The sequence below is a fragment of the Caretta caretta genome, chromosome 21 (assembly GCF_965140235.1).
Source record: "Caretta caretta isolate rCarCar2 chromosome 21, rCarCar1.hap1, whole genome shotgun sequence".
NCBI lineage: Eukaryota > Metazoa > Chordata > Testudines > Cheloniidae > Caretta > Caretta caretta.
In genome coordinates this window covers 14,187,376-14,208,487 of record NC_134226.1, presented here as the reverse complement: position 1 = coordinate 14,208,487, position 21,112 = coordinate 14,187,376, and the positions used below count along the sequence as shown (strand labels likewise).

Here is a 21,112-nt window from a genome sequence, read left to right as displayed (position 1 = left end):
GCTATTTGGGTCCTTTTGAAAATGTTATCCCTAACCTTTCTTTTCCTTTGCCCGTCACCTGTAAAATACAAGTTTTAATAATTTGCTCACCACAAGGTGGCACCGTTTCTTTGATTGTCACACGAAAGCACCCAGCATCGGACTCAATCCTAAAACAAATAGCCGGGATAGTTTAGTATCAGGCTAAACTGGGTCTATCTGTTTAGCTTGCACCATTTAAACCAATCTAAGGCTACATCCACACTAGAAACACTAGAGAGGCAGCCCTGGAGTGGAGACTCTACAGCAACAGAAAGGAGTCTGCTGCAGTTTCCATGGTATACATCTGATGAAGTGAGCTGTAGCTCACGAAAGCTTATGCTCAAATAAATTGGTTAGTCTCTAAGGTGCCACAAGTACTCCTTTTCTTTTTGCGAATACAGACTAACACGGCTGTTCCTCTGAAATCTGTCAGAGTAGTAAATCACAGACCCCATAGGCTACGGTGACACTACAGCCGGGGCGGGCAAACTTTTTGGCCTGAGGGCCACACTGGGGTTCCGAAACTGTATGAAGGGCCTGTTTGCTCAGTGTAGACAGCTCACATCGCATCTTCCCTGCTGACCAAGGTGGCTCCCCTCCCTCTCCCCGCATGCCAGGGGCTCTGTGTCCCCCCCCAGACCTTTCCCCATGCCAGGGGCTCCATCCCCCTCCCCCAGGCCAGGGGCTCTGTCCCCGCCCCCCCCCCCCGCCAGGGGATCTGTGTCCCCCGCATGCCAGGGGCTCTGTGTCCCCCCAGACCTTTCCCCATGCCAGGGGCTCTGTCCCCGCGCCCGCCTCCACCAGGGGATCTGTGTCCCCTCCCCCCCCCCGCATGCCGGGGCTCTGTGTCTTCCCCCCCATGCCAGGGGCTCCGTGTCTTCCCCCCCATGCCAGGGGCTCCGTGTCCCCCCCCGCGTGCCAGGGGCTCTGTGCCCCCCCCCATGCTCTCCACGGTACAGTTTTTTTTTTTTTTTTGAAGCAGAAAAGAATTTTATTTGTGTAACACAAAGAATCACCAAAGAGGATAAAGCAAAACTATGCAACAAAACAAAAGCAAACAGAAGGTATGACACAGCAGCCTTCAGGAGGGAGAAGTGTTCAGCCTAGCCTGGGCCCAGAGCCCGGGGGGGTGGGGGGGGGCACAGCTTCCTGGACACTCCAGGTCTTCCACCCCCTCGAGTGTCCCAGTGCCACGGCCAGAGTCACCGATTAGCCCTCTCCTGAGAGCGCCCGGCAAGATGGGCGCGGCTGCGGGGGGGGCGGTTGGGGGGGGCGGGAGGGGGGCGGTTTGGGGGGGGCGGGGGGGGTTACACCCACGTGTGGTAGGACCCCTCCCAGGTGACAGTGATGATGGTCCCCACAGCGCCAACGGCTCGGCTGGGGTCTCTCGCTCTTCCCCTCAATCAGAGGGTCAGGCGGAGGGAACCGGTCGGGGGCACCGAGCAGAGACGCCAGGCTACAGTTGCCCCCTCTCTCCTTGAGGGGGAGCGGGCGCGGGAGCAGGGTCCGGCCCGCACCGGGGGGGCGGGGCGGGGCGGGGGCGGGGCTACGCGCTGCCACGCCCCCGGCGGCCGGAGGACGTCAGAGCGCGCGGAGGGCCGGGCCGCTCTCGCGAGAGGGGCCGGAGCAGGCCGCGGCGCGGAGCCGGGCGCAGGGGGGGGTGCGGAGCGCGCGGCCCCGCTCCCGCCCGGGACATGGCCCCGCGGAGCCGCCCCGCAGCGACCCCCGCGCCGCGCGCCGCCGACATGCGCAGGAGAGGGGCCCGCAAGCGCCCCCAGTTCCGGGCCGATGACGTCTGCTCCGAGCGGGGTGAGGGCCCCGGGCCCCCCCCCCCCGGCAGCCGCCCCCCACGCCCCCCCCGAGCCACCTGTCCCGGCCCCCGACTGACCCCCCCTTCGCCTGTCCCGGGGGGGGGACGGCGCCCGACTTCCGGCCCTCCCCGGCCCCCGACTGACCCCCCCCACAGCCTTTCCCTGTCCCGGGGGGGGGGCGCCCGGCCCCCGACTGACCCCTCCACCCTTCTCCTGTTCCGGGGGGGGGGCTCCTGACTTCCGGCCCCGACTGAGCCCCTCCTTCCCTTGTCCGGGGGGGGGGGACGCCTGGCCCCTGACTGACCCCCCCACCCTTTCCCTGTCCCGGGGGGGGGCTCCTGACTTCCGGCCCCGACTGAGCCCCCCCTTCCCTTGTCCGGGGGGGGGGACGCCTGGCCCCTGACTGACCCCCCCACCCTTTCCCTGTCCCGGGGGGGGCTCCTGACTTCCGGCCCCGACTGAGCCCCCCCTTCCCTTGTCCGGGGGGGGACGCCTGGCCCCTGACTGACCCCCCCCACCCTTTCCCTGTCCCGGGGGGGGCTCCTGACTTCCGGCCCCGACTGAGCCCCCCCTTCCCTTGTCCGGGGGGGGATGCCTGGCCCCTGACTGACCCCCCCACCCTTTCCCTGTCCCGGGGGGGGCGCCAGGACCTTGACGGGCCCAGCAGGGAGTGTGCACGTTCACTGGGTCAAGCCCCCTCCCTCGCTACCCCTGTCAGGCCCCTTTCCCCATGTGGTGTTCAAAGCCCCGTCTCTGGGGACCCCTCACCCCAGTTGCCAGGCAGCCCCCTCCCGTTCCCTGACACCTCTCCTTTCTCTCACCCTGCTAGTGACCGTGGCGGATTACGCCAACTCCGACCCTGCCATCGTCAAATCCGGACGCATGAAAAAAGCAGTGGCCAACGCGGTGCTGCAGGAAGGTGAGTCTGTCCAGAGATCCCGCCACCTGGGCTGTGCACTGCTCCCTCCTCTGGCTCCCGTGCGGGTTGTGGGGGCGGCACCTGCAGCCCTCTGAAAATCTGGATACTTATTTTGGTGCCTCAATGGGAGCTGAGCTTCTTTGGAAAATCTGGTCCTGAGTTTTGTAGTATTTGTGTTGCGGTAAAGCCTCGGCGGCCCAGGCATGGATCACGGCCCCCTTGTGCTAAGTGCTGTACAAACATAGAACAAAAAGACAGACCCTGCACCACACAGCTGGCGATGTAAAGACTTGTCTACACTGTCGCTCTACAGCTATGTCACTGCAGCATAGATGCCACCTATGCCAAAGGACGGGCTTCTGTCAGCATAGGTAATCCACCTTCCTGAAAGGCCGTAGCTAGCTCAATGGAAACATTCTTCTGTTGACACAGCATTGTCTATACTGGGGTTAGGTTGGCTTAACTACGCTGCTCAGGGATGTGGGTTTTTCATACCCCTGAGCGGTGTAGTTAAGCTAACTTAATTTTGTAGTGTAGACCAGGTCTAAGTAATTTACCCAAGAGGTTGCACAGGAAATCTGTGACAGAGTTGGAAATAAAACCTAGATCTAAGGATTCCTTAGACAGGAAGGAACATCTTGTGTCTGGTGTTGGAAGAACTCTACTTCTCTCTTAACTGAAGCTGAGAATATAGTTTTAAGGAATCTCTAATGCTTTGCCAGTTTACATCAAATTTTATAGTGAAAAATCCTGGGTGGGGTGTGGGTGTTTAAGCTAATGCTGCTGAAATTCCTTTTCCAAGTTACAGGTGATGTCTTACTTTTTTGAGGGTGTGTTTTGATGTCTTTTTGATTGCTGAATCTGTTTGTCTAGCTAGGCAGTTTCTCAGAGGGCTGTTGCAATCAATAGTCTATGCTGCCAACATCTGCTCTTTGTTTTCATTGCTCAGAGTAGCTGAAAACCTGTCTGAGTCAACCTCCCATTCTTAAATGTAAATGGTCACATATGTAGAGTGAGACAATTTATTGACACTAATAACAAAAACTAAGGACTTGTTCACATGGGGAAATTTACCGATATAATTATACCACTGTAGTTATACGCTTCCAGTGTGACATAAGCTAAATCACAAAAATGCACTTTTATTCTGTAATAAGTGTCCACACAGGGAGCTATTCTGATATAGTAATGCTGAAAAAATTTCCTCATGTAGATAAGCCCTAAGAGACATGGAGCAGATATCAAAATAAAGAGATGCAGGAACATTAAAACATAGACTACAGACAAGAAAACGTGAAAGCTGACAGCACGGGGATGCATTAAATGTAAACTTCCACTCTTAAAAGAGAGTTCTGTGTAGTTCATGTGGGCTAGACCCCGCCCCCCAAGTCCCCAGCAATCACGTTTATCTTTTTTATATATAGCTTTTTTTCCCTCTCCCTGTTGCTGTGAAAGATCCACATTTAGTCAGAATAATTTCCCCCTCTACAGAAGAAACCATGGCACTGTCTGCATCCAAATGTACAAAATAAATGTCAAATGTACAAAATAAATTGAAAAAAGGAGAGCTGTTTTCTTTCTTTTTTTTCAGTTAGAGTAACTTTGTGCTACAAATACCTCTACAAACAAACATTTCAGAAAGAAATGTGACCACTTTTTTTTTTTTAAAAGTTACTGGCATCCTACTAAATAGACTGCAAGGTAAATCTTTTTACAACTGTCATAATTTCATGGTAACTGTAAGGAACAACCACAGAAGTTTCAAGTCTCTAGTCTTCACCTGTCTATGGACTGGGACCCACATCCCTCTCCTCCTAACTGGGGGGTAGGCTGCTGTCCCTGTGCACTCACTGGGTATTTCTACACAGCTCATAGAAGTGAGCCCCGCAGCCTGGGTCAACAGACTTGGGCTAGAGGTGAGCTTACAGTCTATAAATAGCTGTGTGGACAGGGCTTTGAAGTTGAGGCTTGGGCTGGAGCTCTGGCTCTGAAGCCTAGGGGCAGGTTTGTTAATTTGTAGAGGAGTTGTGGTAACCTTCTTCCTATGAAGTTGAATGGAATCCCTGGCCCACAATGATAGATAGAACATTCGTAAATTTAATACAATATGGTTTTCAAAGATGTTGCATCTGGTTGCAGTATCTGTCACAACCACTGTCCAAACAGCTGAGGAAGTAAACACAAATGTATTATCAGGTAATTTGTTCCTCCAACCAGTCCCTTTTTATATTTGAGAGACTCTCCTCTTCCAACCCCAAGGGATCCCTTCTAAAAACTCCCTCTCTGAGTGACAGCTCCCCAGGCATGATCCGTCTCACTTGCACATCCTTTGTGCTGTAAGACAGCACAATCTCCTTTCTCTCTGTCTCCCCTTCCTGTTAGGATTTAAACAGCATCCCTTACTTGGGTCCTGGTGGATTACTCTGACAGTTCCATATCATCTTAATTCTTTAGACTGTCCCAGTCTTGCAGGTATTGATCCCCCTTACTGAAGAGTGAGCCTTCCATGGGTTACGTACTCTGATTATGGGCATGGGTTATAATAATGGGTTTCTGTACTGGTGAAAGAAACCTGGTGGGATTAAATTGCTGATAAATTACAAGAGCTTTAATACAGTTTATACCATCACAATCTCTCCTGCATCTTTAGCCATGCACACTCCTTTGTCTTCTCTTAGTGGCAGTACATCCTGTCTGTTGTCATATAGGAAAATAGAACATGAATTCAGACATTTTAGAGATGATGTATGGTCCTTGCAAAACTGAAAATGGCAGAAAGGGGTCCACAGGACAGGAAAGTCTGTCATATGCGGAAGATCGGTTAGATCTGTCAGAGGAGCTGGTGGATTCATTCATAACTCCCCATTACTTTAGGTATGCCATTGGGATCGTTACTAAGCATCCACTCTTACAGCATCAGAAGAAATATCCTTTCTAGTATATTAGCAAAAATTGCTCATGTAGATGCCTCTCAGACAACTGCAGCCAGCCCTCGTAGACCCTAATCAGCTCATGTTACTTCTCATAGTGTGTGTGTGTGTGTGTGTGTGTGTGTAAAATCTATTTCTTCTGGTTCTAGTAAAATCCCTCTGTGGTTTGGAAGCCTCATGTGTTCCTGCTGAGGAGGTGCTCTCCGTGACTGGGGAATCCTGTGACAGTAGTGATGAAATGGATGTTAAGGAAAGCACCAACGAGAGAACTGCCTCTAGAAAAAAGAAAAGCAAGAGGCACAAAGGTAGGACTCCTTCACTCACCCAGTCAGCTCTGCAGGGTCCTTCCTGGGATCATCTTCTGCATTTGCCAAGCTATTTACAGATCAGCAATGTGTCTCTTCGAAGAGTTCAGTGGAGTGTGTTTGGGTATGTGTGCATGCATGCAGTCATTTGCACAAAAGCTTAACCAAAGGAATGCTAGGTAGGAGATGTGGTTCCACAATCCTGAGTGTCATCTCCCCTTTCTTACTGAAGGTGGACTGTTGCAGTTGATTGAATCATGCCTAACTGGTTGATTTTGACCATGTATGTGCTGCAGATACAAACTCTCCTGAAATGCTATATAAAATCCTACAGTTATGGCACATGAAAGGAGACCTGCAAAGAGAAAAACGTTGTACCTTATTTATTATTTTGATGTCTCAGGAGAGCACCCCCCCTTTTTTTTTCTAAAGAAAAATAAAGGGTGGCGATTGGTGAATTGTTTGTATAAAGTGTGTTACCTGTTCTTGTGAGAGGATTCCTTGAATGACTAGAGAACAGGAGTGAGAGCTCTGACAGCTGGTATAGGGTGTTGTATCTTTCACACAGAGCTTATCTTTCAGTTTATTAGGAATGTAAGTTAAATAGTCTGTTAACAAAAACAGACTTAAACAGTCGGGCTAAAAATTGCTGCCCTTGTCACTTGCACAGATTCCATTCTCATGTTTCTTGGGATGTTCTCCTAGGTCTGAGCAGTATTCCAGGAGACTGCGTCCTGCTAATGTACAAAGCAAGCCAAAACTGCTTATCCCTTGGTGGAAGAATTGGGTGCTTTTATATCACGAAGCACAAGCCCAATGTCTTCCCTGTTTGGATATCACCCGTCATGTTGTAAACGCGAAAGCATTCCAGAAATGCAAAAGAGAGGGGTTCCATTAGCAACATTAACTCTGCAACTTTTGTTCTTGAGCTACATATTTAGCAGTTTAAGCAATGATTGAAATCTATAAATGGGCATTGTGGAGAGATTAATGTTCATATTAAGAACATAAGAACGGCCATACCGGGTCTGACCAAAGGTCCATCTAGCCCAGTATCCTGTCTTCCGACTGTGGCCAGTACCAGGTGCCCCAGGGGGAATGAACAGAACAGTTAATCATCAAATGATCCATTCCCTGTCATTCATTACCAGCTTCTGGCAAAGAGAGGCTAGGGACACCATCCTTGCAAGTGCAGTTATAGCCAGAAAAGTGACTGTAAACTGACACTACCTTCCAGCAGGCTAGCCCCAGTGTGTATTGGAATTAGTCATGTTGATTTGCCGCTAAAGTTATATTTTAACTTTTTTTTTTTAGTTTTTGTTAGCCTTACAGAATTAACACAGCTCAGGCTCGTTCATCTTCAGCAGAGCTATCAACTAAGTTTGATTATCAGGTCCAACTTCATTGTCTTCAAATTACAATTTCAATTACATCTGTGCAACCCCATGGAAGACACAGAATTGTATACCTGTAACTGAGAGCAGCATTTGCTCTGCATAATCCTTATTGCTGGCAACAATGCACTAGCTTGAAAGAACCCAGCTTGACTCTCAGATCCAAGCCTGAGTTTGCGAGGTTAGCAGTTCATTAAAAGATGTTAGGCTGATTTTTTTTGAGGGTCAACTGAGCAAATTTGGAGCAAAGGACCCAGGTGTTTTTTGTTTTTTTTTAAACAGTCACTTCTGAGTAAAGCAGTGCTTCAGCAATTCTATTTTATGCAGCTCGGTAGGATATAAGTTGCACCACAGCGATAGATAAGCTATACAGCTGCAATGCTGTGGATGCAGGATTATGCAACTTCACAGTGCAATGGGTCATATCCTAGCTGAAATTCAATCATAATTTAATTGCATACAATTGTGAGGAAAATTGTAAGTTTTTATAAAATAACATAGTTAATTTTAAAGAAATTGACTTATGTGGCTCTTTCCATCTGGGAATCTGAAAGCATTTTACAAATAATAATGAATTTAGCTTCACAGCACTCCGGTAACCTAAGAAACAGTTCCCAGTTTTAGAGATGACAAAATTAAGGCCAAGAGACCAGCCACTCCTCGTCATGCTTGCCTTTGGGAGCCAAGCGGGGCAGCCAGTGTATTTATGTGCTGCTGCCCTGCTTTGGAAGGTAGGCTGCATGCCTTGGGAAAAGGTGCTGGAAATATTCCAGATAGGTAACTGCAACTTTAACAAAGTGTGGCCGCAACTTTTGAACCAAAAAATGCAAACAGCTTTCTCACGGCCTTAACGATGGGAATAGTCGCACCTCCCTGTGTCACCAGGGGTGAGTGAGGATAAATATCTTAACGACTGTGGGGCGCTCAGTATTTTAGCCTACAGAGGACCTGAATTTCTAAGGTAAAAAAGCAGCTTTTTTTTACTATGCTCCTTTACCATCATAAAGAAGAAAAAACATGCTGAAGCCCAAAGTGACATAAGTCAATGGAAGAGCCAAGATCGCCTGGATTTTCAGACATGAGTTTGAATTTCAAGGCTGTCATTCTTCCCCAACTTCTACCCCTCCTTGAGGATTAGCCACCGATTAGGTCTGAAATCTTTGGGCCCTATACAGCCCCAACCTAATGGGGCGTACATTACATCCAGGGTGGACAGATTTAAATCGTGATTTAAATCAACAAGCGGGAGAAGCCTAGATTTTATTTTATTTAATCATTGCTTTTAATCATGTTTTGCCTTTGTACTTTTTAGTTATTTTCCTAAAAAAAGTTCATGCTTATTAGTTGATAAACATTAAAATAAGTTCATTTGCAACTAAGTATAGACTTTACACTAAATTTGGTGCTTTTTGCTTACTGGGAAGATGCACTATATACGCATTTTTTTTAACAAATATATAGCGTAACTTATATTTATTCTGATTCTTAATTTTTACATTTATCATGGTAGAAAATGGTGAATGATTAAAAAGGTTATCAAAACATTCTACATTTAAAACTCATTTATTAAACAAGGAAGTACAATGTAGTTAATGAATTGAACTGATTGTTTCTGGTCGTCATGTCCTTCAGGGTTTTAGAGCTAGTAGATCATACCCTCTCACATCTAGTTTTTTTTATTCCTAGAGGGGAAGTAGAAAACAAGCTCTCCAGTTTTTTCAACTCCCAACCAGTGTCACAACTTTGAATGAACTAATAATTGAACTGAACTGGTTGAATAAACTGAAATGAAGAAAATACTCTCTGGACCTGCAATAAGGCACCTGCAATGTCAAAAGCTGGTTTAGCCTCCGTTTGCCAGAAGCTGGGAATGAGTGACAGGGGATGGATCACTTGATGATTACCTGTTCTGTTCATTTCCTCTGGGGCACCTGGCATTGGCCACTGTCGGAAGACAGGATACTGGGCTAGATGGACCTTTGGTCTGACCCAACATGGTCATTCTTATATTCTTCTGTTCTTATTTTAACAAACTTTGGTTCCAGGTGCTCAGCCAGTGACTTGACATTCTTTAAAACTTGGTAGCAAATATGTACAGCTTAATATTTTTTGTTTAATTTAAATAATTTTGACATATTTTAAAAAGTTTAGGCCTTAACACAGGTTGTCAATTTTAAATTTAATTTTAAATAGGATCTTTAAAAAAAACAAACCAAAAACCTGTATTTATTCCTTTTTTAAATCCCCAAATAGAATTTTTAAAATTAAATTAATCATCAGTTTTTACCTACCCTTATTACATCCAAATGAAAGTTCTCTCCCACATTTCTCAATGCTGAGTAAGGCCTGTAGAATCTATTTGAGCTATCTGTGTCTTAACTTTTAAAACTTGAGCAAAATCCATCAGCGTTGATAGTATTAGATTGTTGGAAAAATATATGTGCTTTGTGCACAGATATTTCTAGGTGCATTTGGAATTAAACAAGTATGTGAAACTTTAGTCCAGTGGAATAGTTTTGGGAGCACTGTGAGTGGAAATGGGTTGTTAATGAGTAGAGAAGCCTTCCTGGAAGCGGAGTAACAGCCGTGTTAGTCTGTATTCGCAAAAAGAAAAGGAGGACTTGTGGCACCTTAGAGACTAACCAATTTATTTGAGCATAAGCTTTCGTGAGCTACAGAAAGCTTATGCTCAAATAAATTGGTTAGTCTCTAAGGTGCCACAAGTACTCCTTTTCTTCTTCCTGGAAGCGTTTGCTTTCTTGGAAGTTGTAATTGAAATGTAGATAAAACAAAGCACCTTTTAAAGGTGGGTTACACAAGAGATAATGACTGTCAAAAAGGGAAACTTTAAATGAGGCTCCAGTAACGAATGCATTTCTTTCTCTTTCTACATTTTGTTTATGCTGACAGTGAAATCCCAAAGGTCCCCTGAAGCACCAGTGGGGCCTATGGGTGGGTCTACACTTAAAAAGCTTTTTAGTGAAGATGCTGCCAAGCTGATGGGAGAGCTTCTCCTGTCATCATAGGTACTCCAGGCCTGTGAGAAGTTCTCTCATTCATAGCGCTGTCTACACCAGGGGTTAGATTAGTATAACTGAGTCACTCGGGGGTGTGGATTTTTCATACCTCTGAACAACGTACGTATACCCTACATAGTGTAGAGTCTAGACCTGGCCTTAGTATGTAAAAATGGTCCATCCTCAAACACTTGTTTCCCAGTCGTTTGGGAAAGTTAACGTTGTATGAGATTTGCTGTAACAGATACCAATGCTCCATAATGCTGCTTTGATGCCTCTTAAAAACAAAGAACTGACCCAAAGGGAGCGGTAGTCTCCATGGGGTAACAATATCTTGGAAGTTCAGGTGCCTCTAACCTTAAGTTTCTTCATGATGAGCTACTGTAAACGAGCGGTTGCAATGAAAACGTACGGACTGAGCCCGTCTTTGGCTAACGTGGCCTCTGTGCTGTCCCACAGCCATGTCGTTTACAGTGTGTGTTCGTTCGTGCTGCTCGCTAACTAGTGCAACTGGCAGGTCGTGGCGCACTTGCAGAATAGTGCCAAACAGAGAGGAGCCAATCAGCTCAATTTGCTTGCCTTAAGGTTCATAATGCCTGAGCTATGTTACACTAATGTGTGTTTGTTACGCTTAGAAAACCCTGATGAGGCTGTTGGAGAGGATTATCCCATTGACATCTGGCTGTTGCTGGCCGCCTACATACGTCCAGAAGATACAGTGACATTTTCTCTGATTTGCAGAAAAGCCTGGACTGTCACTTGCACTGCTGCCTTTTGGACCAGACTCTACAGAAGGTGCGACCACGAAGAGTTTGTAAACATACTCTATGGTGTTTGTGCATGTCCAGCAGTGTCTGGGCAGAATTTGCTACAGAGTTATTAATAGGGATTTATCTCCTCATTGGGTCATTCATGCTAGACATTGGAACATAGTTCTTTTTGAAGGTGGCTGCGGCATGTTTACCTCTGAAATCTTTGCCATTCTATAACAGGTGGTGATTGGCATCCTATATCCTCGTCTGGGCTGTTTCTATTAAATGTTGCTGTTTGGAGAACTTTAAATAGTATTTCTTAAGAGATTTGCTCTCTAGCCGGTCTGTTTCGCAGTCTGAAAATAACGACTATTTTGTAATCTTCCTCTATGTCTAATCCAAGGTTTAAAAATATGGTGAGCTCGAATTGTCAAGGCCTAAACACTCAAAAGAATGTCATGCCCATAAGAGCACATCTTGGGTGCAAAGCTCTCACAATGCATACAGGAAAGTGATGGCATTGCGTGATTTTGAAGAGTTAATTTTTTGGGTGGTGTTTTGCCTCTTGGTCTCAGGCATTAGTTGTGGTGATCTGCCCATAAATTAACAAGGAGCAGGACTTAATGAAAATAAAGGCATTGTATCTGACTGAACCGGGTTTTAGGGGCAGCCAGAAAGATGGAAGAAGTGGGAGATGGTACAGAAGGAGGAGAAGGGAATGGATGGAGAGCATATAGGTGTCCGCTCACAATGCAGAAGTTCAAGCTCCTTCCTCCATTCACATCCTTGACTCTCCTTTTTCACTGGGAAGATTGACATTTATTCCTGTTACTAAGCATGTTATATGTCAGACAAAATCAGCGTTCTTTCCCTATTTGTACTCTTCCTTGTTTTCTGTGCTTGCTTCTCAACCTCTTTGTTCTCTGTGCCACACAGTAAAGATACTAGAGACCTTGGTAAGTCTCACTCTGCAGCCTTGGCACATCATGGTGCGAAGTCACCTTTTGAGGCTGGCAGCCATCTAATGCAGAAACAGTATGGTGCCCTTGCAGAATCTGAAGATGGCTGCAGGTGCTCTGGACACCAGCTGTATGTGAAGGGGCAGTGTGACAGCCAAGAGATGTCAGGGGGTGATGTGGTATAAAAGCAGAGTTTGACCCCTTTATTCAGTCACCTTCTTTAACACTTATTTTGTTGCGCCCTGAGATTTACTTGAAATCCAGTACAGCTATGGCTTTTCAAGGGGTGTTGGGTTTGTCCCTGTTCCCTTTAGGCACTACACTCTGGATGCGTACCTGCCTCTCCGTTTACGGCCTGAATCGATGGAAAGGCTGCACTGCCTCCGTGCATGTGTCATCCGTTCGTTATACCACATGTATGAACCTTTTGCTTCTCGTGTCTCCAAGAATCCGGCTATTCCAGAGACTACCCCCAGCACTTTAAAGAATTCCAAAGTAAGTAGCAGTGTTTGGGGTAGTGAACTAAACTGTGTTCAGCTGGTACACTCTCTCTGCTTTTGTTGTTCCCCTTTCAGAGAAATAAATCTCATTCAGTTGGACCCTAGTGAAATACATGCACTGGATCAGTGACATACATAGGAAGCTAGGAAGAGTCTGACTTCTGAAGCTTTATCAATTACATGTGTTTGTACAGCCCCTAGCACAATGGGGTCCTGGTGTGTTACTAGGGCTCCTAAGCACTCCAGTAATACAAATTAGGAAAATGTCGTTTTACACTGATGGAAGCCCTGTCACTGATACAATCCACAATTGTCCCCTTCCCGCCTGTACACGACCCAGGCTGCAAAAGGAGTTTGAGCTAGGTAGGCATTTTTGTCTACTACTTGCTCTGTTGTAACTATTTTGTAATTATTTTGGAATGTTTCTTCTGGGGCAGTGGCAGAGCATCACAAGTGCCTCTGACAGCCTCTAAAAGGAGAGTCCTTTCACACCGCGCTCCTGCGGACCATTGTCCTCGGTTTCTCTGAAGGGGGAAGTGTTGTGAGATGGAGAGTTAGTCTGAGAAGCAAGTGCCTGCTTTGGGGTGTGGCTGTGCAGTGGGCAGGGAAGCTGGGGAGGAATTGTCTGCTGTGTCTTTGGGCAAAACCACACTGCAGTCCTTGCTTGGAGCATTTGTGTATCTTGCCCTCTTTAGTCACTGTTTATCATGAACCCCTCATTCTGTCTGTTTCTAGCCTGGCTTTAATTTACTATTGGCTGACACGTGGTTTTCGGTCTCAAAGGGTGGAGTTTCAGTTGGACGCTTTATACTAGGGATACTCAGACTGGGGCTTGGGAGCCAAGCTACGGGTGGTTCTTTAATGTGTCTCTTGCCGTACATGATGTTAAAACTCTGTATCATTTAATTATTAACCAATCAGGATGCTTTTCCTATGTTAACAAACTGTAGAATACCCGCAGTCATTTTGCTGTGGGAGTAAATAGTAAATGAAATAACGAATTCACATGGTGGTGGCTCTTTTGGGTAATGTTGATGGGTAATTTGGCTCCTGAACCCCTGAGGTCTGAGTATCACTTCTCTATGTAAAATACAACAAATCCATTTCTTTGCTTTGTGACATCCCTGCTGCTTCTGTCCCTCCCCACATGAAGACACTGCCAAAGTGGCAAGTTGCCCTGAGATAAGACTGAGAACAGCCAGAAGCAACAGGTAGGTCGTGCTGCAGGTCAGGGTTAAGGAGCGTTTGCAGCCTTTTGTGCACAAGTCCTCTGCACCTGTTTGCTCCCTGAACTATTAGTTCTTTGCCCGAATATCCCATTCAGGCAATGTCTTCCTTAAAAAGAAGGAAAAAACCCTGCAGTTCCACTAACCTCCTGGTCTAGTCTCAGTCCTTCTGAATCTAACCACCTGTCATCCCATCCATCTATAGGTCTGATTAGGAGACCCCCCTCCGCCCCCAGTGGAAGGGTCTGTGTCTGGTATTCATTCACGTTCACATCATAACGGCTTTGGTGCCCACTCTTGGTGCTTCTACCATACTAATAGTTTTGTAAAGATTCCTTGCATGTAATACTTTTTTATTACCATTCACTTAAAAAAGGAAATTAAATGGTGATAAGCCTTTGTTAGAATAACAGTAGAGGTCTGACTTCAATCCATCAAAGCATAAAAATGGCCTTGTACGTCTGGTCTCCAAGACTCCAGACTGTGTCCTCTTTGTTCCATGTGCTGCAATGCCTAAGCACAATGGTGTACATTGAATGGGACCTTATGTTTCCTCTGCGATTCCTTGCTTTCATGGGTTTTGGTTAGACCCTTAGGGGTCTGTTAACACTGATGGGTGATGCTCGTGTAAACTGTGCATGCAGTGAAGGGAGAATCAGACCCCTATATTACTGAATCCAGCTTTTCCTCTTTAATTTCCTTTCTTCTTTCCCTAGTGTAGCTTGTGTGGGACACTGGAGCCGTTGTGGTGTCAGCAGAAGTGTTTGCCCTTTAAAGACACCCCCATTATTTTTGGTGGAGCGGCAGGCCATACGTTGCACATCTGAAGGGCAGGACGGCTGACACGTGGATGACATCCTCTGCCCCTTAGGAGGTACTTACTGTTTTGTGCTTAACTACTTGCCATGATCACATGAGCTGTTAGTTGAAGCTGTGTCTGTAAGGGCACGCGCTGGCTCTGGGTCTCTAGACGTACACACACTGGCTCTGATCAAACTAGCAGGCTAAAATAGCAGAGTGGTTGTGTTGTCATGTGGCAGGAGGGGCTAACCCCCTGAGTGTAACCCAGTCAGAGGTGGTAGGTAGGTACCTGGACAGCTAGCCTAAGCTGCCACCATGGCCACGCTGTTGTTTTCAGCATGCTAGCTTAACTCCAGCAAGCGTATGTAGGTCTGCCCACCCTGGGAATTACTTCTCTCGCTGCAGTGTAGATGTACTCAGAAGGCGAACGGCAAACTCCGCTGTGAATGGAATTAAGGCCAGCTGTATCTACTGCCTGCCCCCTGCTAAGCATGATCCAGGGAGCAGTCAGTCTTGTAATTGGTTAGAACTGTTTGCTGCTGCCCGGGTGGGGAGATCATTCAGCCCGTGCTCCTGAGCTTAACTGCTCTGCAGCTTGGTGCTTCACCTCTCGGGGATTCACCACTGCAGAGATCTTTCTCGCACTCCTGCCCCCTGTGAATATGATCTAGCAGTGAAGTGAAAGGCCTTGTCTCACTGCAAAGCCACACAGTAGGAGTGACCCAGGCTTGGTGCCAAGAGGGGTCAGATGAGTCCTCACCCCAACTAGAATTAAATTGCCTTAAAATGGTGCAGATTGCATCAGCCCTTGTTTTTTTTTTGTCCATGAAAGCAATTCGTGCTGGTGCGGCCTCTCAGATTTGACAGTGTTAGTGACTGCAGCTAGCAGGTACAGCATTGGCAGAGAGGTTTCCCCACATTGACCCAGAAGAGGCCTTAACTCTGACCCAGAAAGACCATCTCTGAGTGAGAGGGCAGTTTTCTCCATGACTCATGCCATTCTTTCCCTTCTTTCTGAGGCTGTTAGCAGGCCCACGTAAGGTCAGTTGTTATGGAAGGTATCTTTTGTGACTTGGACACTTGCTTTCTGGCAACTGGACTGAGATTTGTCAGGCTGTCTCCTTACTGGCTACTGAATGGCTGTCAGATGACTGCAGCTTCCAGTCACTGACCGCTTATAGATATTGGGCTCTATTCAACCTCCCCCTCACTTGAATACAGTAGTTCTGCTAAGACTCTCCTATTTCTTGGAGCATTGCATGCCGGGACATAGAATCCCACAGCTCTACGGCTGTATAAAGGTGTGACAGTCAGAGATTACACTATAGAATACCTGAGATACTTTTGCCAGGAGATCCAGGCTTTGGTTGCCTCTGGCATAGAGGCAATGAGGCATCGGACCCCATGTATTCATCCGCCTTTAGAAAAGAAGCAGTGTTCTGGGCCACTGGTTGAACTGCACAGCCAAAGCTTTGCTTTGTGTTTTTGAAATACTAATACATTGCCCTAATGGAGGGGAGTATGACCGCTGGGTGCTACAGATGCACGTCTCCATAGGATGTGCCCTCTCCCCCCCTGCCCTGCTTTGTCAGCTCTGTCCAGTCGCTTTTAACATTTGCCTCTTTGCTTTCTCCTTCCCCAGTCTGCTGTTTGCTCTTCCTCACTCCTGCTCTATTCCGAGTGATCTGAATGCATACATTGACCTGAGATGTTATCCATTCAATTTGGCTGTTCCATGTAGTATGTAGAGGAGCAAAATCCATTCTGTTTTTCTCTTCTATATGGAATGGGTGAGCGGAACAGGAAGTACTGCTCATCTGGCAAGAGCCCAAGTGCTGGGTCACCCTGTGGTAGAGTGAGGTTGCCACCTTCTGACTGGCAAATGGAAAATGCCAGGTTTGCAGTGTAGTTTTAGCTGTGTTGATCCCAGGATCTTAGAGAGAAGGTGGGTGGTCCAGTAAAAGATATTACTTCACCCACCTTATCTCTCAGGTATGCATTAATGTAGGTAATGGGACCAGATTGCTCCCATCTCTTCAGCTGCTCCTGTGGTCTGTAGTTTGAGCTCTTTGCCTATGTTGAAATTCACTAAAAAATGGAATAATTAACTCTAAGGGTCTCATAACCTGCTGTATTTTTTTTTTTCCATATCAGTGTGTGCTTTTCTGGTGCAGAAAGATTGAAGGGAACAGACGAGAACCTATGTGGGAATTTAACTTCAAATTCAAAAAGCAGGTATGAAAGCTAACCACTTGCCATGGAAATGTCAGGGCGGCCAGGTTTTGAAGCTGTAATGCTTTTTCACCTGAAGTTATTGTTGATGGGTGCAGTAGATCAAGGAATATCCGATCTCACTGTAAAAGAAATACATATTGCCAAATGCAGAGGTGGTCAGGTAAGGCGCTTGTGGAGCTGCTGAGTAGGAAACCCGGAGCAGGAGGCAATTCTTACCACTTTAAAACAGGCCGTCATTTTCAGTCTTGAGTGTCTAAAGAATTCAATCCCTGCGTCCATATTTAGGCTGTTGATTTGCCTTCCCCTGACCCAAGTTGCTGAGTATCTGCAGCTCCAGATACTTTCAGTGGGGGGGTTGTGATGACCCCAGCCCCTTTTGATTTAGTGGCCTGCATTTAGGGATCCAAGTTTTAAATGTTTTGCATAAATGTCTTTCGTCTCTTCACACGGAAAGCCTTTCTGAAGCTAACAAAACCAACCCTTTTTAATTTCCTTGGATATTAGGAAAAACTTTTTCGCTAGGAGGTGGTGAAGCACTGGAATGGGTTACCTAGGGGGGAGTTGGAATCTCCTTCCTTAGAGGTTTTTAACACCCAGCTTGACAAAGCCCTGGCTGGGATGATTTAGTTGGGGTTGGTCCTGCTTTGAGCAGTGGGTTGGACTAGATACCTCCTGAGGTTCCTTCCAACCCTGATATTCTATGATCAGGAGGTGACAGTAATCTTTGTGAAACCCTCCTTTAGCCAGACTCAGGATAAAGGTATAATACTGAGCACCCTATCAGGACCTCTGAAGTTTGTCTTCAAAGAGAAAAGGAGTACTTGTGGCACCTTAGAGACTAACCAATTTATTTGAGCATGAGCTTTCGTGAGCTACAGCTCACTTCATCAGATGTATACCGTGGAAACTGCAGCAGACTTTATATATACACAGAGAATATGAAAGAGACAGTCTTGCAAACCCTCCATCCCAGGGTTTTCATCAAACATGGAACCCTTTTGCCCGAACAGGTGGGCGTTAGGCAGGAATCCGCTGCTGAGCCAGGATGGTCTCTAGGCATGAAGTGAAATTTCTGGTTGGCTTCAGTTTAGTTGAATGAACCGGTCTCTCTTTCTGTCAAGCCTCCCAGATTGAAGAGTAACTGTTGCAGAGGTCTTCAGCCACCTGTTCAGTATGAGGATGTTCACACAAATCCTGATCAGGACTGCTGTCTGCTGCAGATCACCACCCTCAACTTCATCTTCCTGCCAGTAGTCATGGGTATGATATTTACCTTGGTAAGTGTTAAGAAATCTGCACGTAAGCGCCATAGAAATGTGCTAAGAAAATGGTCTGGTCATTACTGCTTGTCCGTAAATCTTGCTGCACCAACAGACTGACTAATATGCATTTCCGTAGTGCATTGAGGCCGTCACTCAAGGATTTCTTCAGTTTAGTTTCTGCAAGTCACTAAACTCTCTCACGGTTGGTGTAGACTCATGGCACCAGCCCTCAAGGCCCAACTAGAAGGGACTGTTTGACAACTGTGTTCAACGAAATGTGCTCCATTCCTGGGGGAAGGAAGGATGAGGATTTGTATTACCATGGTGCCTAGGAGTCTTAATCAGCAGCACCTAAAACATCCTAGATGACTTATGGGTATTCAAGGTAGAATTGGAGAATAATGTCTAAGTTCTCTCGCCTTTGCACTTCCATAAGATCAAAGCTCCAAATAACATTTATTTTAACTTTAGAAGAGAGTTGGTTGATCTTTCAGTTTTTAACAATATCTTTCTGGTATCTTTTTGTAAAAAGCATGCTTTTTGGAGGCCCTCAATTAAAAAAAAAAAGTATTTGAAAATATAAAGTTTAAATGTAAAACACCACAAAGAAAATGTTTGTCCAATAAGAATCAGGGATCAGCATTCACAGTAGTAGATAGTATTTGAAGGGAAACTAGGCATTTTCTGGAAGTAGTGCATAGATGTCTAATAAGGAAATTGCCAATTTTCTTCCCTGCAGTTCACAATAAATGTGAGCACTGACATGAGACATCACAGAGTGAAGATGGTGTTCCAGGATTCTCCTGTCCGGAATGGCAAGAAGCCCCGACTTGACCAAGGAGTACAAGTTGTCCTGGACCCTGTGCACAGTGTCCGTCTCTTGGATTGGTGGCATCCGCAGTACCCCTTTTCCCTGAAAGCTTAGCATGCTCCTACTGCATCTGTGAGTAGCCATGACAGGCAGAAGAGAATGTCTAGGAACTGAGAAATCCTGTTTTTATTTCCTGAATAAATTCTCCAATCTCCTTACAAATGAGTGAAGCTCCAATGCCAGTCTCTGTATATAATTTTCAGCCAGTAATGAGCAGAATCGAGTGTAAATGGAAATGATTTGTAAACACATTTTTATGTAAAGTTCACATTTTATGATTTGAAAGGAGCACCATGAAACTGTTCATTTAAAATCCTTTTGATGTTAATGAAAGTCGTCCTGTGTTCTGTTGCGCAAAGGAAGCGGAAAGCTTGCTTCCAGATCCAGTGTGGTCAGAGATTTTCAGACCAAGTGTCGATGAAATCAGTGTTTGTCTTACTGTAGCGTGATCAAACTCAAATGCAGCAGCATTATGCTATACTGATGCAGCAAGGAAAATAGCAGTGACCATCGTGCTTCACTCTTTAATCTGCTTGAGCACAATAAAGGCATAAATGATCAAACAAAGAGATTGCCTTTACAGCTTGCATTTAAATTAAGTGTGTGTGGTGATAAGGCAAAGAAACACTTACAAAAGTTCGAATCCTGATGCTCTCTTTAAGAAAGAGAATCTAAAACGCACATAATGGAAAGGCTCTCATAGCATGTGGGCGTGAAACAAAAACTAACCGCATCAGCCAGTAAGTGCTCGGACTTCAGGCATCAGAAGAATAGGATTGTCTGTGAGCTAAGTGAACAGTGTTTGGAGCTAGTGACTGTGGGAAAGCTATTAGCAGCAAAGAGGAAGTATCCAGTTCCCAGCAGACAAATTAACTACCTGGGAAAAATAAACCCAAGGCTTCCGGCTCGACTTGGTGGTGTGAGAGGGCTAAGCAGGATACTGTGTCTACTTCAGCGTACCTGGAGTTGCAGCACCACAATACCCAAAATGGATGGGGGTGTGAGTTTTATGCAGAACCGTGGGCAAGTACAGTAACTCCTCAATTAACATAGTTTTGTTCCTGAAAAATGTGACTTTAAGTGAAACGATGTTAAGCGAATCCAATTTCCCGTACGAATGTATGTAAAGGGGAGGTTAGGGTCCAGGGAAATAGGTTTTTTTGCCGAACAGTACAGTACTATAGTTGGGAGGTGCCCCCACCTTACCCCATGCAGGCCCAGCCCCTGGCACTGGGGACAGTGAGGCAGGCAAGGAGGCTGAAGGTGCTGTAAGCTGGGAGAAGCACGTTGCACACCAGCAGCGGCAGCTTCCCCTACTCTGCAAGCACCAGGGGTGGGGGACTCAACCCTCGGCCCGCCCACTCCACCCCTTCCCCCAAGCCCCCACCCTTCACCTGCCTCTTCTTCCCCCCTCCTCCCCCTTTACTCTGCACGCCGTGTCCTCGCTCCTCCCCCCTCCCTACCCTGCCTCCTGCCCGCAGCAAGTTTGGGAGGCAGGAGAGGGAGCCTGCATGCTGAGTCCTCACTCCTCTCCATTCCCTCCTGAACGCCACAAGCCAACTGATTGCTGTGGGCGGGAGGAGGGGGAGGGCACTGATCCGTGGGGTCTGCTGGCGGGCGGGAGGCGCTGTCAAGGGGAAGGCATCAGGGAGCTGATGGGGGGCTGCCAGCTGTGGACAAAGAAGGCAGCCAAACGATGTTATAGCGAAGCATTGCAGAACTTTCAATGGAGCATGTTCTGTAATTGAGCAGGGACGTAAGATGGAAACAACGTTAAGCGAGAGGACGTTAAGTGGTGAGTTACTGTGTCATGCATCTTATGACAAGAAGAAGAGCTTCATAATTCCACCTACGATCCTCTGATTTTAAGCCTGAAGGGATTTGAGATAATAATTCCCTGGCCCTGCAGACCATAGGGGCAGTTCTGTCTCAGTGCAAAGTACACCTGCGTGAGTGTGTGTCACGGGGGCTGGGTGCAGGGTGAGCTGATGGCCTGAAGTAACTACTGATGGGAACCAGGTATTCTGCTTTGTAGCTTATCAGTGGAGGTGAGCCCAGTTAATTTATCTGTCCTATTTCAAACCAAATCTTGTGTTGTGCAGGGTAGAG

At 46.6% G+C, this 21,112-nt stretch overlaps 1 protein-coding gene across 1 annotated transcript; it reads left to right on the top strand.

The window, feature by feature from the left end:
* The first annotated feature begins 1,642 nt into the window (after positions 1 to 1,642).
* On the top strand, positions 1,643 to 19,570 carry TMEM183A (transmembrane protein 183A). The gene is made up of 8 exons (XM_048826735.2): positions 1,643 to 1,830; positions 2,662 to 2,751; positions 5,831 to 5,986; positions 11,033 to 11,192; positions 12,423 to 12,603; positions 16,790 to 16,870; positions 17,992 to 18,147; positions 18,872 to 19,570. Exons 1-8 carry the CDS (start codon positions 1,716 to 1,718, stop codon positions 19,055 to 19,057), a joined length of 1,125 nt encoding a protein of 374 aa, XP_048682692.1. The 5' UTR covers positions 1,643 to 1,715; the 3' UTR covers positions 19,058 to 19,570.
* The last annotated feature ends 1,542 nt before the right edge of the window (positions 19,571 to 21,112 follow it).